Source organism: Acinonyx jubatus, chromosome C2, assembly GCF_027475565.1.
Source record: "Acinonyx jubatus isolate Ajub_Pintada_27869175 chromosome C2, VMU_Ajub_asm_v1.0, whole genome shotgun sequence".
Classification (NCBI taxonomy): Eukaryota; Metazoa; Chordata; class Mammalia; order Carnivora; family Felidae; genus Acinonyx; species Acinonyx jubatus.
In genome coordinates, this window is record NC_069384.1 from 82,763,033 (window position 1) to 82,780,824 (window position 17,792).

The following is a 17,792-nucleotide window of genomic DNA, read 5'->3' on the forward strand; positions in this document are numbered from 1 at the left end:
CAGAATTCAAGATACACTAAAAATGATTTTGTATTCAATCTGATTAATTTCCTTTTTGAGTTACTTTTATAGCATTATTAGTGTTTTATACTGTTTTGCAATTTTGTATTCATCAAACCACCAATGTGAAATCTAGTTTCATAGTTTAGAAATATTTTATAATTGCTTATGTCATTATTGCAAAGACTTGTTTAAATTGTTGGATGAGAAAAGGCCAGAACCCTGTGGGGAGAAAGTGGATATTATTTTAAAAACTGTCCAAGTATAATGAAATGGTCAGGGAATTGCTGACAAAACATCTTTTCCTAGAAGAATTCCTCACCTAAAGTTTTGCAAAGCCTTCTATAGTCCTCCATTTTGGCAGAAACCTCAGAAATTATTCCATCCAGACCTGCATTTAAATGCTGCATATAATCCTAATGATTTATGATGTTGGAGACAGAATATAGGTAATAAATTCTCCCAAGCACAAAGTTATTAGTCTGGGACAAATGGAGTAAATTAAAAACCATGACCACCTATTCTTTGAGGCTCCTTGAGGGAATTGGCTACTGCTATGTATTTGTTAGCTAATAAGATGGGCCCCTCAACCATTATGTACCACAACAGTTGACCTTTTCTTAGTAGCATTTGCAGAATTCTGTGGAGATGAGTTTTGAAATATTGCTCTGTCCAGTGTTTTAATCAGACTCTATAGCTTGCAGAATCCAGGAAGATCCTGCCCCAGAGGCCAAGCTCTATGTAGAATAACATTTGTCAGTAGTTTACTTTGAGTTCCATTTTCTCTGAGATCTGACATGGCACAAAAGAGCGTGCTTTCAGACATGGCTGAAAGAGCACTGAGGTGGGAGTCAGGAAGGTAACTTCTTGTCTAAGTTGAGCCACTTGCTATCTGCATGACCTCACATTAAATCACTTCAACCCTTGGAGTCTCACTTTCCTTCTCCATGCAATAAGCTTAATCATACCAATATGTAAAGTTGTTGTGGAGATCTAATAAAATAGTGTATGCAGAAGGGTTCTACAAAGTACAAAGTGCTTTGTCAATAGCTACCATTTATTGGGTATTCTGTGTGTTATATTGGGCATTTGCTGAGAAGTTTTAATACATCATCTCATTTAATCTCACAGCAATCATAGTTGACTATTGTCATAAACCCATTTAATACATGAGAAAACTGAAGTATAGGAAGGTTAAGTCACTGAACTTGGGCCATTTGGTTTGTAAGTGACAAAGCCAAGAACTTAATCTGGACACTCCACCACCAGAGGCTCTGTCCTAATGCATAAACAATCATGTGTGAATATGAATTTTTGGTAGCAATTTTTTTTAGCCTCCTGATTTATTCTATAAGAAGGTGAGGGTAATCAGACACTTTCTTATGCTGCTGGTTAGTGTATATCCTTTCTTTAAGGAATTTTGGATTGAAGAGCAAATTTAGGTCAACAGTTGTGTTTTGGTGTTTGAAGGCTTATAATGTTCTGCATTGCTCAAAGTGCAGACATAGTACACAGACATAGGAACACAGGTTTCTGCTCAGCATCCATCAGGAGAACCATTTGCCTCTGTTACTGGGAAAGTTTGGGGAAAGGTGGCTGACTGTGGAGGTTGTTTTACTGAGTGGGGGGCTGGACCTCCAAAATCTCCTCCAGCTTTTAAGAATCCTCTAGTAGTTGGGGCACCTGGGTGGCTCAGTCAGTTAAGCCTCCAACTTTGGCTCAGGTCATGATCTCGCAGTCTGTGGGTTCGAGCCCATCATTGGGCTCTGTGCTGACAGCTCAGAGCCTGGAGCCTACTTTGGGTTCTGTGTCTCCCTCTCTTTCTGCCCCTCCTCTGCTCATTCTCTGTCTCTCTCTCTCTCTCTGTCTCTCTCTCTCTGTCTCTCTCTCTCTCTCTCTCTCTCAAAAATAAATAAACCTTAAAAAAAATTTTAAAAAAGAATCTTTTTGTGGTTAGTGTTGAAAGCAGTGAAACCTTGAATTGTTTTAGGTGCTAAAGGCCAATGTTTTGTGCTCTGACGGACCCAATGTGGGTGAGATGCCTTTATCAGTTTGTAATATTTTATAAGCCTGACTTTTGGTATGGCACGAATGTTCCCCATGTGTAGGTTGCTCTGCTCTGGAAGCCATGCCTGGCTTATCAATGGCACTCGGTAGATAGTTCTCAAGTGAATGAATAATGAACATATTGTTAAGCTCGGAGTTATTATTTTAGTTCCTTAACCTGTCTGAACAACATTTCCTCAAGGGTCATCTCCCTTCCATACACACACACATGTAGTTTTTCCTGGAGAGAGTAGCAAAGGACAGAGTTGCTGAAGTTCTTGGAGTGAAGTGAAATGACCACTTACAATCCATCAGGAGAGGAGGAGAACTACAGAAACAGAAAGCATTCCCTGCAGCAGTGTGTTTGGAAGTAGAATAGACCTTGGGGTGCCTGGGTGGCTCCGTCATTTGAACATCTGTCTGACTCTTGGTTTCAGTTCATTCAGGTCATGATCTCACAGTTGGTGAGTTCGAGCCCCACATCGAGCTCTGCACTGACAGTGCAGAGCCTGCTTGGGATTCTTTCTCTCTCTCCCTCTCTCTGTCTGCCCCTTCCCCACTCACTCTCTGTCTCTCTATCAAAATATATAAATAAACTTTAGAAGAAGAAGGAGACAGAGAAGGAGAAGGAGAAGAAGAATAGACCTAGCTGAAGCTGTGAGGGAAGAAATAACCTGTGTCCACATGAGGGACATCAAGAGTTGGCCTGAGAAGCATAGGGACACAGAAGTCCATGAGGATGCAGCCACATGGGCTTCTCCAACCAGAGCGGCACAGGCTTTATGACAAGTGCAGCTGCTCTGGGCCAGGTCCTACTGATGGAGTGGATGGAGCTGGCAAGCTGACTCCTTTCTATCTGGGCAACCTTTCTATCTGGGCTGTTGATAGGTATGTGCCCATCTCTCATGGCCTTTGAGGCAAAAAGAAATAGGCCACACAGCACTTGGAATCTTTCATCTCTAGCCTTAGGATAGTCGTGTAATTTTTCCCATCTTGGAGTCTGGTGCTACAGGTGGAAGGTGATGTCTGAGGCAGAGCCTGCTCCTCTGAGAATTGCCCAAAGGACTTAGATCTATGTTGCTGTGTCCAAACTGCCATGTTTTCCTCTTGGGGTGTTTGTACCTTTTGGCTGTCTCTTGGGGTTTTTTTCCCCCCTAGGTTTGGCTCATGATGATCATAATAGGAAGACAGGGAGAGAGAAAGATGGGGCCATCAGCTACTGGCACCTTTTCTGTCAGTTTTGTCCCTCACTGCAGAGCTATTCTGGGGGAACAGTGATGTCCTGGGTAAAGAGCAGAGGAGGAAGGATGGAGATGAAAAACCTATCCCGGTTTATGAATTAACTGATTTACCAGAGTCCTGTAGTTGCTCCCAGAACCCTGTTCATGTCCGTGCTTAGTACTTATGGCTGTTTAGAGCCCTCTGTTTGCCCTCCCATCACACAGTCACCCCAACATAAGGTTATCACACACCCCCAGTTCCTCACACCATGAAAATACTCAGGCTTGTTGAATATTCGAATGAATAAACAGTATCATCCTATTCTCTTCCTGAAAAATGCCACCTGATTAATTTGTTCCAATGCTTTTCCTCTTCCAGAAAGAAGATCTTCAAATGTATTTTAAATACCATAAGAATCTGCCCCGAGCTAGGGCAATCTGGCAAGAATGTCAAGACTGCGCCTTCTTTGGGGTAATGTTGAGACCACAAAGTCTCCCACAAATTGCTTTCCCTGAGCAATGTTTGCATGCGCCAAGTCTTTAAAGAAATCAGAAGTATGAACAAGGCAGGGGAATTTGGCATTTGAATTTATATTTATTAAAAGTCTCTCCTATTTTGAAATTATGTGTTGGAAGTTTTGATGCTGCCTTGGGTCTCTATGGGACAGGCCTGTGAGGAGCAGCTGTAGCCTGATGAGCAAACCAGAGCCCTCTTGTAGGATGGGGAATTCATTTATTTATTTATTTATGTATTTATTTATTCATTCATTCATTCATTCATTCATTCATTCATTCAAGTATCACTTACTGTCAGGTTAGCTAACATACAGTGTATATAGTGTGCTCTTGGTTTCAGAAGTAGATTCCCGTGATTCATCGCTTACATACAACACCCAGTGCTCATCCCAAGGGCCCTCCTCAATGCCCATCACCCGTTGCCCCTCTCCGCCGGCCCTCCCATCAACCCTCAGTTTGTTCTCTGTATTTAAGAGTCTCTTATGGTTTGCCTCCTCTCTGAAACTATTTTTTCCCCTTCCCTCCCCCCATGGTCTTCTGTTAGGTTTCTCAAATTAGGATGGGGAATTTTAAATGGGCTCCCTGGAATGATATTCATCAGTCATCACATAAGTCATCAAGTCTTCCAGACTCAAAATGAGCTGAATAGACAACATCACCCCCAACTCAAACACAGGCTGCATCTTTTTCAGGATTTGAAGTGCCCCACTGCGTTCTACCAGAGTTGCTTTCTAAAAGAAATAAATGGTCCTGCTTCCCTAGTTGCATATACAATTACTAGCCAAGCCATCCTTTTTCCCCTTTCTCTCATTTTACATACTGTTCCTGAGGGATCCAACAACTCAATAGCTTTACAAAGCTGGTCAAGCTCTTTTCCACAAGGAGCCCGCTTCATTTCTTGTTTTCAAATGCTGCCGCTTTGTTCTCTCTGGGTGTTGTTTGTTTTGTTTCACATTGTTTCTGTTTGGCTTTTAAAGGTGTGCCAGCGCCAATTGGATCACAATATCCCTCTTTTTAAGTATCTTAGAGGACCAAGCCAGAGGCTTCTAAAATACCAGATGCTGTTAAAGGTAAAGTCAATGAGACAGTGCTTTCCTGTGCTGGGAAAACATGCACGTGCTGTGGTGCTCTTTTCCTTAGACATGTAGAGCTATGACTTTATCTTCCCAATGTGAAGATACGTCTATCCTCCAGGCTTTTTCTGTCCTCCAAGTCTAAAGCAGCACACCTCAGTGAGGAGTAAGACCAAAGAATCAGAGAGTTGAAAGGGACCTGGAAGCCTGGCTAATCCAACATGCAGCCCAAGGCATGAATCTCTAAGGAGGCTGGTTTGGGGCTGGAGAGGTTCTTGGGAGCAAAGGGTGAAAGGAGTCCCTCCACACTGCTGGCAGCTGAGAGGGTAGGGAGGCAGCCAGAGCCTCTATTCTCATGTAAGATATCGGCAGGTAAGATATCGTCGGCTCCATTTTATAGATAAGGCAAGGAGCTTCAGAAAAGAGTTGTGATTTTCCTCAAAGTCACAATTTTATGTACATTAAAGCAATGGAAGGGAGAAGGCAAAACCAGAGTCTTTTCTCCTTTTGCAACATCCACCTCCACCCCTAGATTAAGAGATCTTTCTCAAGAGCAACATAACAGAATGAATTTTGCTCTGCTGAACACCTAGGTGGTTCTTTCTCTGACATCAGCACACCTGCAGGAGAGCACTCCCAAACACCCAAACAGGACAGAAGGAGCTGTCAGGCTGCCTCCCCATGTGTGAGCTGAGGGAAAGGTTCAGCCACTTCTCCATGTTGTGTTTTGAGTTAACCTTTATGAGCAGCTCTTGCCCAGTGGTTACCATCTCTTAAAAAAATACAAGCACCTGCCATTTACTGGGTACCTTCCCATATAAATTTCTTATTTAATCCCCACAATCAGATGCACCAGAAAGTCTCTGGTGTATGAAGAAACTGAGGCTCAGGGAGGTTAAGGTCATTGCCTAACATTCTGCCCTCAGAAAAAGGTGCCCTTTTCGGTTTGCATCTGCAGCCCCAGCCGAGGCTGGACCAGCTATGTTGTCACCAGCTGTGGCATTATTGGACCTCTTCAGCCTTAGTTTTCTCCTGTGTGAGATACTGGAACCTCCTTCACAGGATTGGTGTGAGGGGCAAGTGGGTAATGCATGAAGAGAGCTCACTCAGTGCTGACCCCTGGGAAGCTTCTGGGAACACATAGCCATTGTTTTATACCCAGAGATGTCACACTGGTGTGGGAATGAGGGTGATGCCCACTGCCTCCCTCCACGAGTGGCATGTGTGAGTGTGTTTCAATAGTGTTCATTCAGGGCTTCACACTCCTGTAACCGTCCCATCTTTACTGTCATCTAAGCTGGACAAGTCTTACCACTGAGCCCCGTGAGGAAGGAGCCAGACCCCACTTGGGGGTCCTCACCACCTCCGTCTGGGGGCATCGGGTACCGAGGTGCTCGAGTTTTCCCACAGAAGTGATGCTGAGACAATCATGAAGTTCTGTACCATAGCCGGAGGACCACAGGGCACAGTAATTAGAAACCCAGACTGAGGAGTTGGCCATCGTGGGTGTGGATCCAGCTCTGACGCTTCCAGACTGCCTGGACTCAGGCAAATTACTTAACCTCTCTCTGCCTCAGGTTCCTCAACTGTAACGTGAAGGTAGTACTAGTACTTTCCTGGTATGTTTCTTGGGCGCATAAATGAGGTAGTCCAGGTGACAAGTAATTAGAGAATTTTGTTAGTTCATTTCACTGAGGAAACAAGAGACAGAATCACTGTAAAATATTCCTCGGGGGTCTGCGCGAAACCAATGGAGGTTACTCAAGGCAAACCAGTTTTTCCCATTCACTGCATGCTGGAAAAACAAGTTCAGACCACTGGCCCGCCTGTGAGGGAAGGAAGAACTTTCCAGTGTTCTCCACCCTGAGGGACAGAGCTCATTCTGAAAGGCCTACCATCAACTTCTTTAAGAACATGGATGTCTGACTGATTGTCTCATGGCTTAGAAAGGATCATGGGATCCTGGTCTGAGACAGCTTTTCCCTAGTACAAAAATAAGGGAAAGAAATGATAGATTATACCATTAAAAATAGACACCTGAAAAATTGGGTAAAATATCATATAAGCAAGATAGATACATGACAGATGGTCAGCATGTCTAGTAATGAGTGCATAGAAGTTAATAATTTAAAAAAAAAGAACCAAAAAGAAATGATACCTATGAAATAATATCTTTCCTGAGATATTATGAAAATTAACAGTCAGAACAGAGTTTTGAGTACATAATGTACATAATGTCTAATGAGTCATGGCAAACTGATTAAAAATATATTGTATATTAGCATATATTAAAAATAGATGCATTTAGGGACAACAGAAATTCACTTTTATTGAGCCCATGATTTATGTCAAATAGGCTATGTATGGAAACTATCAAATTTAATGTAGAGAATTTTTCTAGCCTAGATTTTAAGATATATATGATTCAGAAAATGGTACATTATTTATTTACAGTAAATTTTGCTTATTACAGGAAGAATGTTCTAGAATAGGTGGTTGTGCTGATTTCCTGTGTAATGCAAGTCATGCAATATTCATTTTTCTTCTTTTACAAAAATTAAATAGACTACTATTAGAAAAAAGAATTAATAGGGAGAGGTTGGTAAAAGGGTATAAACTTACAGCTTATGAGATGAATAAGGCTTGAGGATCTAATGTAAAACATTGTAACTGTAGTTGGTAACAGTGTATTTTATAATTGCAATTTGCTAAAAGTAGAACTTAAATGTTCTTGCCAAAAAAGAAAAAAAGAGATAAATATGTGAGGTAATGGATGTGTTAATTAACAAGATGGAGGCAATCCTTTTACAATATATATGTGTACCAAATATATATACCATATATACTTTAACTTTATACTTTAAATACCTAACAGTTTTATATGTCAATTATACTTCCAAGTTGAAATAAAAAAGAAAATAATTAAAAAATGAACAGAGGACATAGGCAGTTTACAAAAGAATAAATGCTAATGGCAAACATGTTTTTGAAAGTTCTAACTCACCTGCTCTTTGAGAAATTCACATTAAAACAATGAGGTAGGATTTCTCTGTCGATTGAATTGACAACATTTTTTGATTAAATGTTAATACTCCATGTATGGTGGGGCTAATGAAGCAAGCTTTCATATATGACTGGTGGGAACATAGTCCTTCTGTAAAGAACTTGGAAATACGCATCAAAACTTTTAACATTGACGATTTCACTTCTAGGAATTTATCCTTAGGAAAAATGCACAAAGATTATTATTATAGTAAAAATTATTGAACCTAAATGTTTAATAGTAGGGAGATTAATTAATTATGATTTATCTACAGAATGCAACAGTCTGCTACAATTAAAAAACATGTTTACAAAAACGTAATGTCATGGAAAAATGTTTGTGATATGTTAAGTGGGAAAAAATAGGCTCCGGAAAAATGTTTCCAATATGATTCTGGTTGTGGAAAGAACTCTGTGCCATTCTTTCGCTCTTACATGTGACACACAAACTTACATACATCCTCTGTTGATTTGGCATTTGCTGGAGATTGTTGACATGGTAGATTTAGTTGGCATTTTGCTTTTTAATTTCCAATAAGGCTTTTGGGTTAATGCAGGGTCTGCTGGACTTTGAGACTCCTAAGGATTGGGAGATAGACCCAGGAGACCAGGAAGGAGGTTCGGCTAAGGTACTGTATATTAAATATTAGCTTACATAACTAACTGTCAATGGTATCTGTCTCTGGTTGGAAGGATTTATGGCAATTTTGTTTGTCTTGTTTATGATCTTTATTGTTTATATTTTCTAAAATAGCATATATCCTATAATTTATAGTCACAGAAAAAACAAAACAATTAAAGGCAATTTCAACCTGAGGTTTGTAACAGGACAAGTAGTAATACATTTTCTTTCCTTCACATAGAAATATTTTAACAGGAGGTGTGCCTGGGTGGCTCAGTTGGTCAAGCTTCAACTCTTGATTTCAGCTCGGATCATGATGTCAGGGTCGTGGGTTTGAGCCCCATTTTGGGCTCTGCATTACTGACAGTATGGAGCCTGCTTAGGATTCTGGCTCTCCCTCTCCCTGCCCCTCCCCCACTCACATTCCCTCTCTCTCTTAAAATAAATAAACTTAAAAAAATGTTTTAACAGGAACACGACATTAAGTGAATGTGTAAAATGCATACATAAAAGACTGGAAATAAATATGATAAAATCTCAGCTGTGGTTTTCCTGCATGGTAGGATTATGAGGGGCGCCTGGGTGGCTCAGTCGGTTGGGCGTCCGACTTGGGCTCAGGTCATGATCTCATGGTTCTCGGGTTCGAGCCCCGCATCGGGCTCCGTACTGACAGCTCAGGGCCTGGAGTCTGCTTTGTGGGTTCTGTCTCCCTCTCTCTCTGCCCCTGCCCAGCTCATACTCTCTCTCTCTCTCTCTCAAAAATAAATAAAACATTAAAAAAGAAGAAGAAGAGATGGGAGCCATACCACATACCACATTTCACAGGAAATTTGTGACTTACCAGTGGGGTTTCTTTTAAATTTCCTATAAAATATTCTGGTTTTAACAAGAAAAACATGAGGAGCAGTCATTTGTATGCCCTCCCTGCTCAGAATATATGGTAGGGACCCCTTCAAATTAAGAGAAGCTCAAGATACAGATAATAATTTTATAGCCTGGAGCAAGGGGAGCTAGGCTGAGTTAGTTTAATAATATTTGTAAGGATATTTCTGAGCCCTACATTATGCAATGTAAAAGTAACTACCTGCTGTGTTTGTGGGAGGAGGGTTAGTGGGAAGGAGAGGGAATAAGAGCAGTTGAGTCATGAAAAGGAAGTTGAGGGCTTTTTTCCTGATGTTTATATATATATATTTTAAAGGTTTATTCATTTTCAGAGACAGAGAGACAGAGCATGGGGGGTGGAGGGGCAGAGAGAGAGGGAAACACAGAATCTGAAGCAGGCTTCCAGGCTCTGAGCTGTCAGCACAGAGCTCGATGTGGGGCTGGAACCCACAAGCCATGGGGTCATGACTACATATATATATATATATTTTTTTTTTTGAAAGAGAAATCGCAGGGGAGGGGCAAATAGAGAGGGAGACAGAGAATTCAAAGCAGGCTCTGTGCTGACAGCAGAGAGCACAAGGTGGGGGGCTCCAACTCACGAACTGCTCAAACTCATACACAGCGAGATCATGACTTTGTCTCAAGTCATTGATTGGTCTTGTCACTCAAATCCCTGATCCAAAGAAACTGATCCCCAGTGCTTAGGCAGAGATTAGGAAAATACACAAACCTTTGCTTACATCTTGCTGTAGAGGACAAAAAGAGGTGGGGCTATATGGGGGGGAGGGGGGCAGCAAAGAGCTGTCTGTCCTTTGTTGTAGAAATTGATGTGTTAGGGGTGCCTGGATGGCTCCGTTGGTGAAGCATCTGACTCTTGATTTGGGCCCAGGGCATGATCTCATGGTGGTGGGATTCAGCCTGCATGTCAGGTTCTGTGCAGAGCCTGCTTGGGATTCCCTCTCTCTCTCTCCCTCTGCCCTTCCCATGCTCACACTCTCTCTCTCAAAATAAATAAGTAAACTTTAAAAAAGAAAAAAAGGAGAAATTGATGTTTTTAAAAAAAATTTTTTAATGTTTTTATTTATATTTGAGACAGAAAGAGACAGAGCATGAGCAGGGGAGGGGCTGAGAGAGAGGGAGACACAGAATCCGAAGCAGCTCCAGGCTCTGAGCTGTCAGCACAGAGCTGGGTGAGGGGCTTGAACTCATGGACTGTGAGATCATGACCTGAGCCGAAGTCGGACGCTTAACCTACTGAGCCACCCAGGCGCCCCAGAAATTGATGTGTTTAAAAACAAAAAGGAAGAAACCAAAATCTCTTTGTTGGTATTTACCAGATAACAGATAAATATGCTATATAGGTAGCAGGGGAATAAAATACTGAAACTGTAAGCAAAAGACTTTCACACAGAAACAGTCATCTCTATTGTGTCCTAAGTGTCACAGTAGTAATAATTGGAACATTGGTCTCTTGAATTAGCAGTTACAATGTCTCCACTTAATGCTGAGACTTTGTGTTTGGGAGGTGCAGACCATGTTGGCTTACCTCTTTCATGTCTTTCATGGTGATAGAATGTGGGAAAGACTGGGGAAGGAGAAGAGGGAGAAAGGGTAGAGCTGGAAGGGGGATTCAATGTGGCAAATCCAACAGTTAGGGCATTTACATGATACTCATTAGTAAGCCTCCACATGGCAGGCAGCTCATTCTCTGCCTCTATGGGAGTTTACAAATATCCTCCTCTAGGATGGTTTTAAGCATAAATTTACCCACAGGAATATGATACTGAGATTGCACTTTTCAATAGGCCCCTGGTGGGATGTAAAACAGGGAGAGCAGCTTATATAAAGGGTCTGGGTTTTTCATGCTCTAAAAAAGGTCAGCATGGGGGCACCTGGGTGGCTCTGTCTGTTCAGTGTCTGGCTCTTGATTTCGGTTCAGGTCATGATCTCGAGGTTCATGAGATTCTGCCCTGTTTCAGCACAGAGCCTGTGTGGGATTCTTTCTCCCTCTCTCTCTGCCTCTCTATTTCTCTCTCTTTCTCAAAATAAATAAATAAACTTTTTAAAATAAAAGGTCAGTATGTTTCTTATATAGCAGGAATATAATATCCATGATTTTGTGAACGTCATTCTTCATTAGTTCAATGTACAGAAGGTGCGGTTGGTTATTTTGCTTGTGTGTTTATCATGTATATAAACCAGCAAGTATCTTTAACCACCGTTCTTCGGGAGCAGGGAAAGAGATCCATGTATTTACCTTCTCAGTCTCTGTGCTGGCTGTATTGGTCTCTCCTTATCTCTCCTGTTTCCCTTGTTCACTTGGTAGATGGTTTACCTTTTGATTTCCAACAAGGCATTTGGTTTCCACAGAATGGGCCAAAGAGGACCAAGGATTCAGCATTCTTAGCTGAACTACAACAAGCTTTGGCCATGATGGAGGATTTGATCAAGTCCTGTGAGTTGGCCGTGGACCTGGCAGCAGTCACTGGATGTCCGGTATGTGCCATAGCAAGTGTTGGAACATCTCAGCAAAAGGCAGGCACAATATTACAAACATAGGAGATAGCTTATGGCAAAGTTAGAGAGATGACCTGTGGTAAAGGAATTGGACTCTGAGGAAAGTAGCCAAAATTGTTCTGCAAATCTGTGCTGTAGGAATCGAGGCAACAGCTTAGCATTTTCAGGAAACTTGTGTTGTATTTCCTGGGGTCTTGAATATTGAGACTGACCCACACTCTGGAAAAGCCAGGAACTCAAGGACCAGAACATATATGGGCGGGGCAAAGTGATGAAGGGGTAATTTATTCTGACTCATGGCACTATTAAAAGATTAAAATTTTTTCCTTCTTGACTCAGATTTTCTTGGTACAAAGTCCTTTGAAAATAGGTCCTAAGTGAAAGTCTAACTCCATTTTCACATCGCAGATCTCAGAAGAGGTCTGACAAGCATATATCATACATCCCTTAATCCAAATGATTGAAGGAAAATACCAAAAGAAGCAATGCTAAGGAGTTGAACTCTCTCAACCCGGGCATTACAGTAAACTCCTGAGTAGGTCAATTCCAGGAATTCCAGGCAAGCTATCTTCTATAACTGTATGGGCTCCTTAGGACTGGCCCATCACTGGTTTTCCTGGAGGTGCTCTAGATCTTGACTTAGGTGGATTAGTTTTCCATCACTGCCATAAAAACTTACCACCACCTTGGTGGCTTAGAGCAGCACAAATTTATTATATTATAGTTCCACGGGTCAGAAGTACAACACAGTCTCACCAGGCTAAAATCAGGGTGTCTACTTTCCTTTTGGGAGGCTGTGGGAGAGAATCTGTTTCCTTGCCTTGTCCAGCTCATTAAGGCCACACACATCCCCTGGCTCATGGTTTCTCTCTCCATTTCAAAGTTCTTCTCAAATCACATCATTCTTGGACCTTCTCTTCGACTTTCAAGGACTCTTGTGATTACATTGGACCCACCCATTAATCCATGGTATCTCCCCATCTCGAAATCAGCTGATGAATGGCCCTAATTCCATTAGCAACCTTAATTCCCATTTGTCATGTAACTTGACATAGTCTCAGATTCCAGGGATTAGGACGTGGCCCTCTTTGGGAGGCTGTTATTCTGTCTACCACACAAGGATCAAGCATTCTGAGAATTACATTTCAGACAGATACTTTTCCTTCTTATTTTTATCCCATTTTAACATACTGTTTATTGAAGTCTAGGCAAATGAAATGACCTTTCTTTTCTTTCCTGATCATAAGTCAAACCTTGCAAATTAATTAGGGGCCAACGTGGTCTTTTTATTTCCCTCCCTCCTGGTATTTCTCTGACCAGCATCTCAGAAGCAGCCCCACTGGGTCCACAGTGATCAGGCAGTGAATGCTGTTACTGTCCCCTGGGACTCAAGAGTGCTCTCTGCTTACTTCTGATGCATGATTCAGAAGGGTATTATGAAGCACAGCGTATGTGAGGGAGGGGATGATTTTCTTGGTAAAATTTTTTTCCTTCTTCATTTAAGGGAACTCAAGGAAGCAATTTGTTTAATCATTTTGGGACGTCTTCCTGTTCTTTTTATCTTTGAACACGTGTCAGCTAATCCTGTTAGTATCCATCTCCCTGAATCAAATGAATGGCTTGGAAATCATACACAGGGCAGGAAACTCCCAGTTTTATTCTAAGTGTGGGTAACATAGGAGGAGGAAGTTATGAGAAAATAATTACCAAAATGTGAGTAAGTAGAATTCAAATTTCACTTAAAGGCAGCTTGCATGCAAATGAGATGAAGCAGCTTATAGAGTTTTAGACAGTTTTGCATCAAATGCAAAGAACTTCTTTCTCCCATATGTCCTCGGAATTGTGCCTTTGACATAAACTCTTGGTTTTTTTCACTAAGATTTTAACTTGCTTTACGTCTAGTACATTAGCTACTTTACCCTGACAGTTTTATCTAATCCTATTGAATTATAGAAGAGCAGGCGGTGAAATTTTCAGTTTCTGATTCAGGAATAGATCCACGGAAAGAAGAGTTAGCTCACCCAAGATTAAGTTGTGCATCAGCCTGGACTACTTCTTGGACATCTTCCTTCCCTGTCCAGGGTGCCATTCTCTCAACACTTTGTTCATCTGATTTTGTTTAGCGTTTACTAGCAACTCAGCTACTCCTAACTCAGATCTTAGGACTCTGACTCTGCTTTGTAGAACCTGAGCACAGGGTGTTTACAATCATGTGCTGAGTGTGTGGACAAACCCAGAACTTAACCTGTTAGTTTCACTACTTGGTATCCAATATTAACGTGGTTCTGAAAAGGAAGGACACTGAACTTCAGTGGGTGAATGCATAATTAAAACAACTGAAAATATTCCCTCCTGATATTTACAATGTTATTCCTGTTGTACACTCAGTTAGTTCTTGGTTTAATTTAATCCAGAAACTAAAAAAAAAAAAATTGTTTTAAGAAAGTTTATTTTGTGGAACACCGAGATGTCATTTATTCCTTCCATTTGCAAAAAAAAAAAAAAAAAAAGAGTCCCCTCTATTCAATCCAACACATAAAATAGAGATTTGTATAGAGTCCTTTTAAATCCTGACTTGCCAGGAACAAGTTCCAAAGTTGAGTAGTAAAGGTTATTTTCTGGAACAAATTATACCATTCAATACAGGATATATTTTTATTGCAAGTTTTGTGGGCTAAGGCCAGGTATTTTATTTCAGTTCCTACTTTACTTACCTTAGTGTTGGCTGCAGAGATAAGACTGAGTAAATAATCTTAACAACTCAGTGAAATTGCATTGTGCTTCTTCCCACGCTGAAGACACCTGTGTCAAAGGGCGGTTGGTTGTAAGGAGTTAATGAGGATTAAATCATAATAAAAGCAGCTAGCACTGTGCCTGGCAGCTGGTAGATGCTGAAGAAAGGGCCCTACAGCTGACTTCCTTGGGTACTTGATCAGACCGGAAAGGAAGGAACCCCTTTGCTTCTGGTGATTGTATTAAGGGGCTTTTCTGTCCTATGGCTTCTTCTTTTTGTTTCTGGACTGACTTTGTGCTGATACATTTATCCAGATGTTTCCTATGTCTTTGTGCAAGAAGTATATATCCTTGTCACATTGCTGTCACTGCCAGGAATGGAAACCTGGGCATCCGAAAGTGGTCTCTTTCTTGAGGCCATATTCACTACACACTCTCCCAGCCAGATTCTTCATTTCGCTGATATAGTCACATTTGAAATTCTTCTATCAGAGTTCTTACCTACAAAATTCCACACATGAAAAATGGTAATAGTTACTAGTTTATATTGCCATCATTTCCCACATGGAGGAGGCCATCTGACTTTTCACGTCATTATTTGTTTTGGGATAGCCCCTGTGTTGTATCTCTGAGTTGATATCCATTAGATGCAACACACCAGGGGTGCCTGGGTGGCTCAGTTGGTTAAGCGTCCAACTTTGGCTCGGGTCATGATCTCACTGCTTGTGAGTTCGAGTCCTGCATCGGGCTCTGTGCTGACAGTGCAGAGCCTGGAGCCTGCTTCGGATTCTGTGTGTGTGTCTCTCTCTCTGCCCCGCCCCCACTCATGCTTTGTCTCTCTTTCTATCTCTATCTAACTTAAAAAGATTCAAAACACCAAAATTATGGCCAGAATATTACATCATTACTAGAAAACCTGGTTTGCAGATATATTCATTTCCTAGAGCTGCAATAAAAAAGCTCCACAGTTCTGGAGGCTAAAAGTAAAAAATCAGGGTGATATCAGGCCTTTGCTCCCTCTGAAGACTCTAGGAAAGAATCCTCCTTCCTTGCTTTCACCCCTGGCTTCTAGTAGTTGCCAGCAATTCTCGGCATTCCTTGGCTTATAGCTGCATCACTCCAGTTTCTGCCTGTCTTCATGGAGTCACCTCTATGTGTGTGCCTGTGTCTGTGTCTCTGTTTTCTCTTCTCATGAGGACACTAGTCATTGCATTAGGGCCCACCCTATTCTAGGAGGATTTCCTTTTAGCTAAGTACAACTGCAAAGACCTTATTTCCAAATAATGTCACATTCTGAGGCCCCAGGTGGACATGAGTTTTTTTGGAGACATTGTTCAATCTAGTACTGGGGCATCACCAAATTAGCTTCCTCACAGTGTGGAGCATTTAGTTTCATGTCCCCCCAGGTACTTGTGCCAGTAAACGAATAAATATTATATGTCAAAGGGACATATATCTGCAGGAGTTATGCATGTGGTCTCCGGCCCTGGAACCAACTTCAATCTAATTGGAAAGAAAGGATACATATAGTTGAAAAGATGACCAAGGGTCATCTTTGATCTTGCTCAGAGGGATCCCCCTGCCCTTGCCCTTGGGAGGTGGGGTTGCCTCTATGCCAGCATACATCCTTGCTGGTGGTAATACGTGTGCACCTGCTCTTCATCAGCTCTGCATAGGGCACACACCCTTGACTCCTGCAAGATGGGCCTTGAGCATTGAGATGTCCAATCCCATCACAAGTGTGGTCCCTAGAAAGTGTATGCAAATACCTGGATGACATGCAGCCCTTCTGTTTCAGCTGGACTCAAAAAACCCAGCAGTTCCCTCCATTGACCTCCAGTGATGATGGGCTTACTGGAATAGGTGACCATAGAGCCTTGGGAAGAGTCAGAACAAAGAGCCGGGCTCACAGAGGTGGGAATGGGACAATTCCAGGACTCATAGCAGCTCTAGGGCCTTGGCTTGGGAGAAGTGGAGGTTTTCACCTGTGTGCCCTGCCTGTATGTGCCAGATACATCCACACACCTGATGTGTTCTCTCACCACCCACTGACTGGTTCGTTCCCTCTGTCCATGTCTTGTCCTCTTCCTCATAGTTTCTGGTGACTCACTTTATTGCTCTGCTACCTAATTGTATTTTACACCTCTTGCTCTCTTACAACGCATCTCACAGCTACAATTCCTGTGGATTCCTGCCTTAGTTCAGACAACAGTCAAGTTGGCTGGCCCCTCTCTGAATTTATATCCGTTGGTCAATTGCCTACTAAGGTGCAAACAGCTGTGGCTGCTGGAGGGATGAGGTGGAAAGAGCAGAGGTGATAAAGACAACATCGCCACCTAAAGTTGCCTCTTCAGCAAAGCTATAGACAAGGCAGTATCCTCATGGCCTTGGCAGTCACTTTAACTAACCTCACCCAGCTCTCCACAGGTCATTAGAGAGTACACACCTGGACTTGTTCCCAACTCCCCCATCATTCGGGTTTCTTTTAGAATTGCTTTTACCAGCTGTGCTTCGAAGTGATGCCTGCACGTTCACCAAATGTGTTGTCAGAAAACAGCTTTACCTAAAATCCACTTGTCTATTCTGGGGTGTGGTTGAGGACATGTTCAGTATTTGACTCAGTGATTCTTTATTGAGGACCAGGACCCATGGAAGAAATTTCTCTCATATCTCATTAATAGGAATTGCTGTGTGTTTCCTGAACAACTGGTTTGGGTATGTTTTGGGGCATAATGTATCATATAGTGTTTCCCTCTGTACTGCCCACTAGAAGGTCAGAATCTTGTCTGCAACAGGTTTACATGGCTTTATTATATGGGTTTTATGTGCAACTTCTTCATCTTTATTTTAATCTTTTTTTCACCCTAATTTCCTTGGTTATTTTCTGTCTGCTTGTATTGTATATATTTTTATAAGATATATCAATTTTTTTAATGAGGTGGAATATAAATACATTTTAAAATAGAAACTACCAGGGTGCCTGGATGGCTCAGTTGGTTAAGCATCTGACTCTTGATTTCGGCTCAGGTCATGATCTCACAGTTCACGGATTAGAGCCTCGCATTGGGCTCTGTGCTAACAGCGGGGACTGACATGGGATTCTCTGTCTCCCTCTGTCTCTGCCCCTCCCCTGCTTAT

At 41.9% G+C, this 17,792-nt stretch overlaps 1 protein-coding gene across 2 annotated transcripts in view; it reads left to right on the forward strand.

Moving 5' to 3' along the window:
• Nucleotides 1–17,792, forward strand: part of MCF2L2 (MCF.2 cell line derived transforming sequence-like 2) — a 263,631-nt gene that overhangs the window by 209,436 nt on the left and 36,403 nt on the right. For both annotated transcript variants that reach the window (XM_053221168.1, XM_015063590.3), the window contains 4 exons: nt 3,646–3,738; nt 4,760–4,852; nt 8,455–8,526; nt 11,775–11,900. In XM_053221168.1, the coding sequence (XP_053077143.1) occupies nt 3,646–3,738; nt 4,760–4,852; nt 8,455–8,526; nt 11,775–11,900 (384 nt within the window). The remainder of the gene's footprint in view (nt 1–3,645; nt 3,739–4,759; nt 4,853–8,454; nt 8,527–11,774; nt 11,901–17,792) is intronic.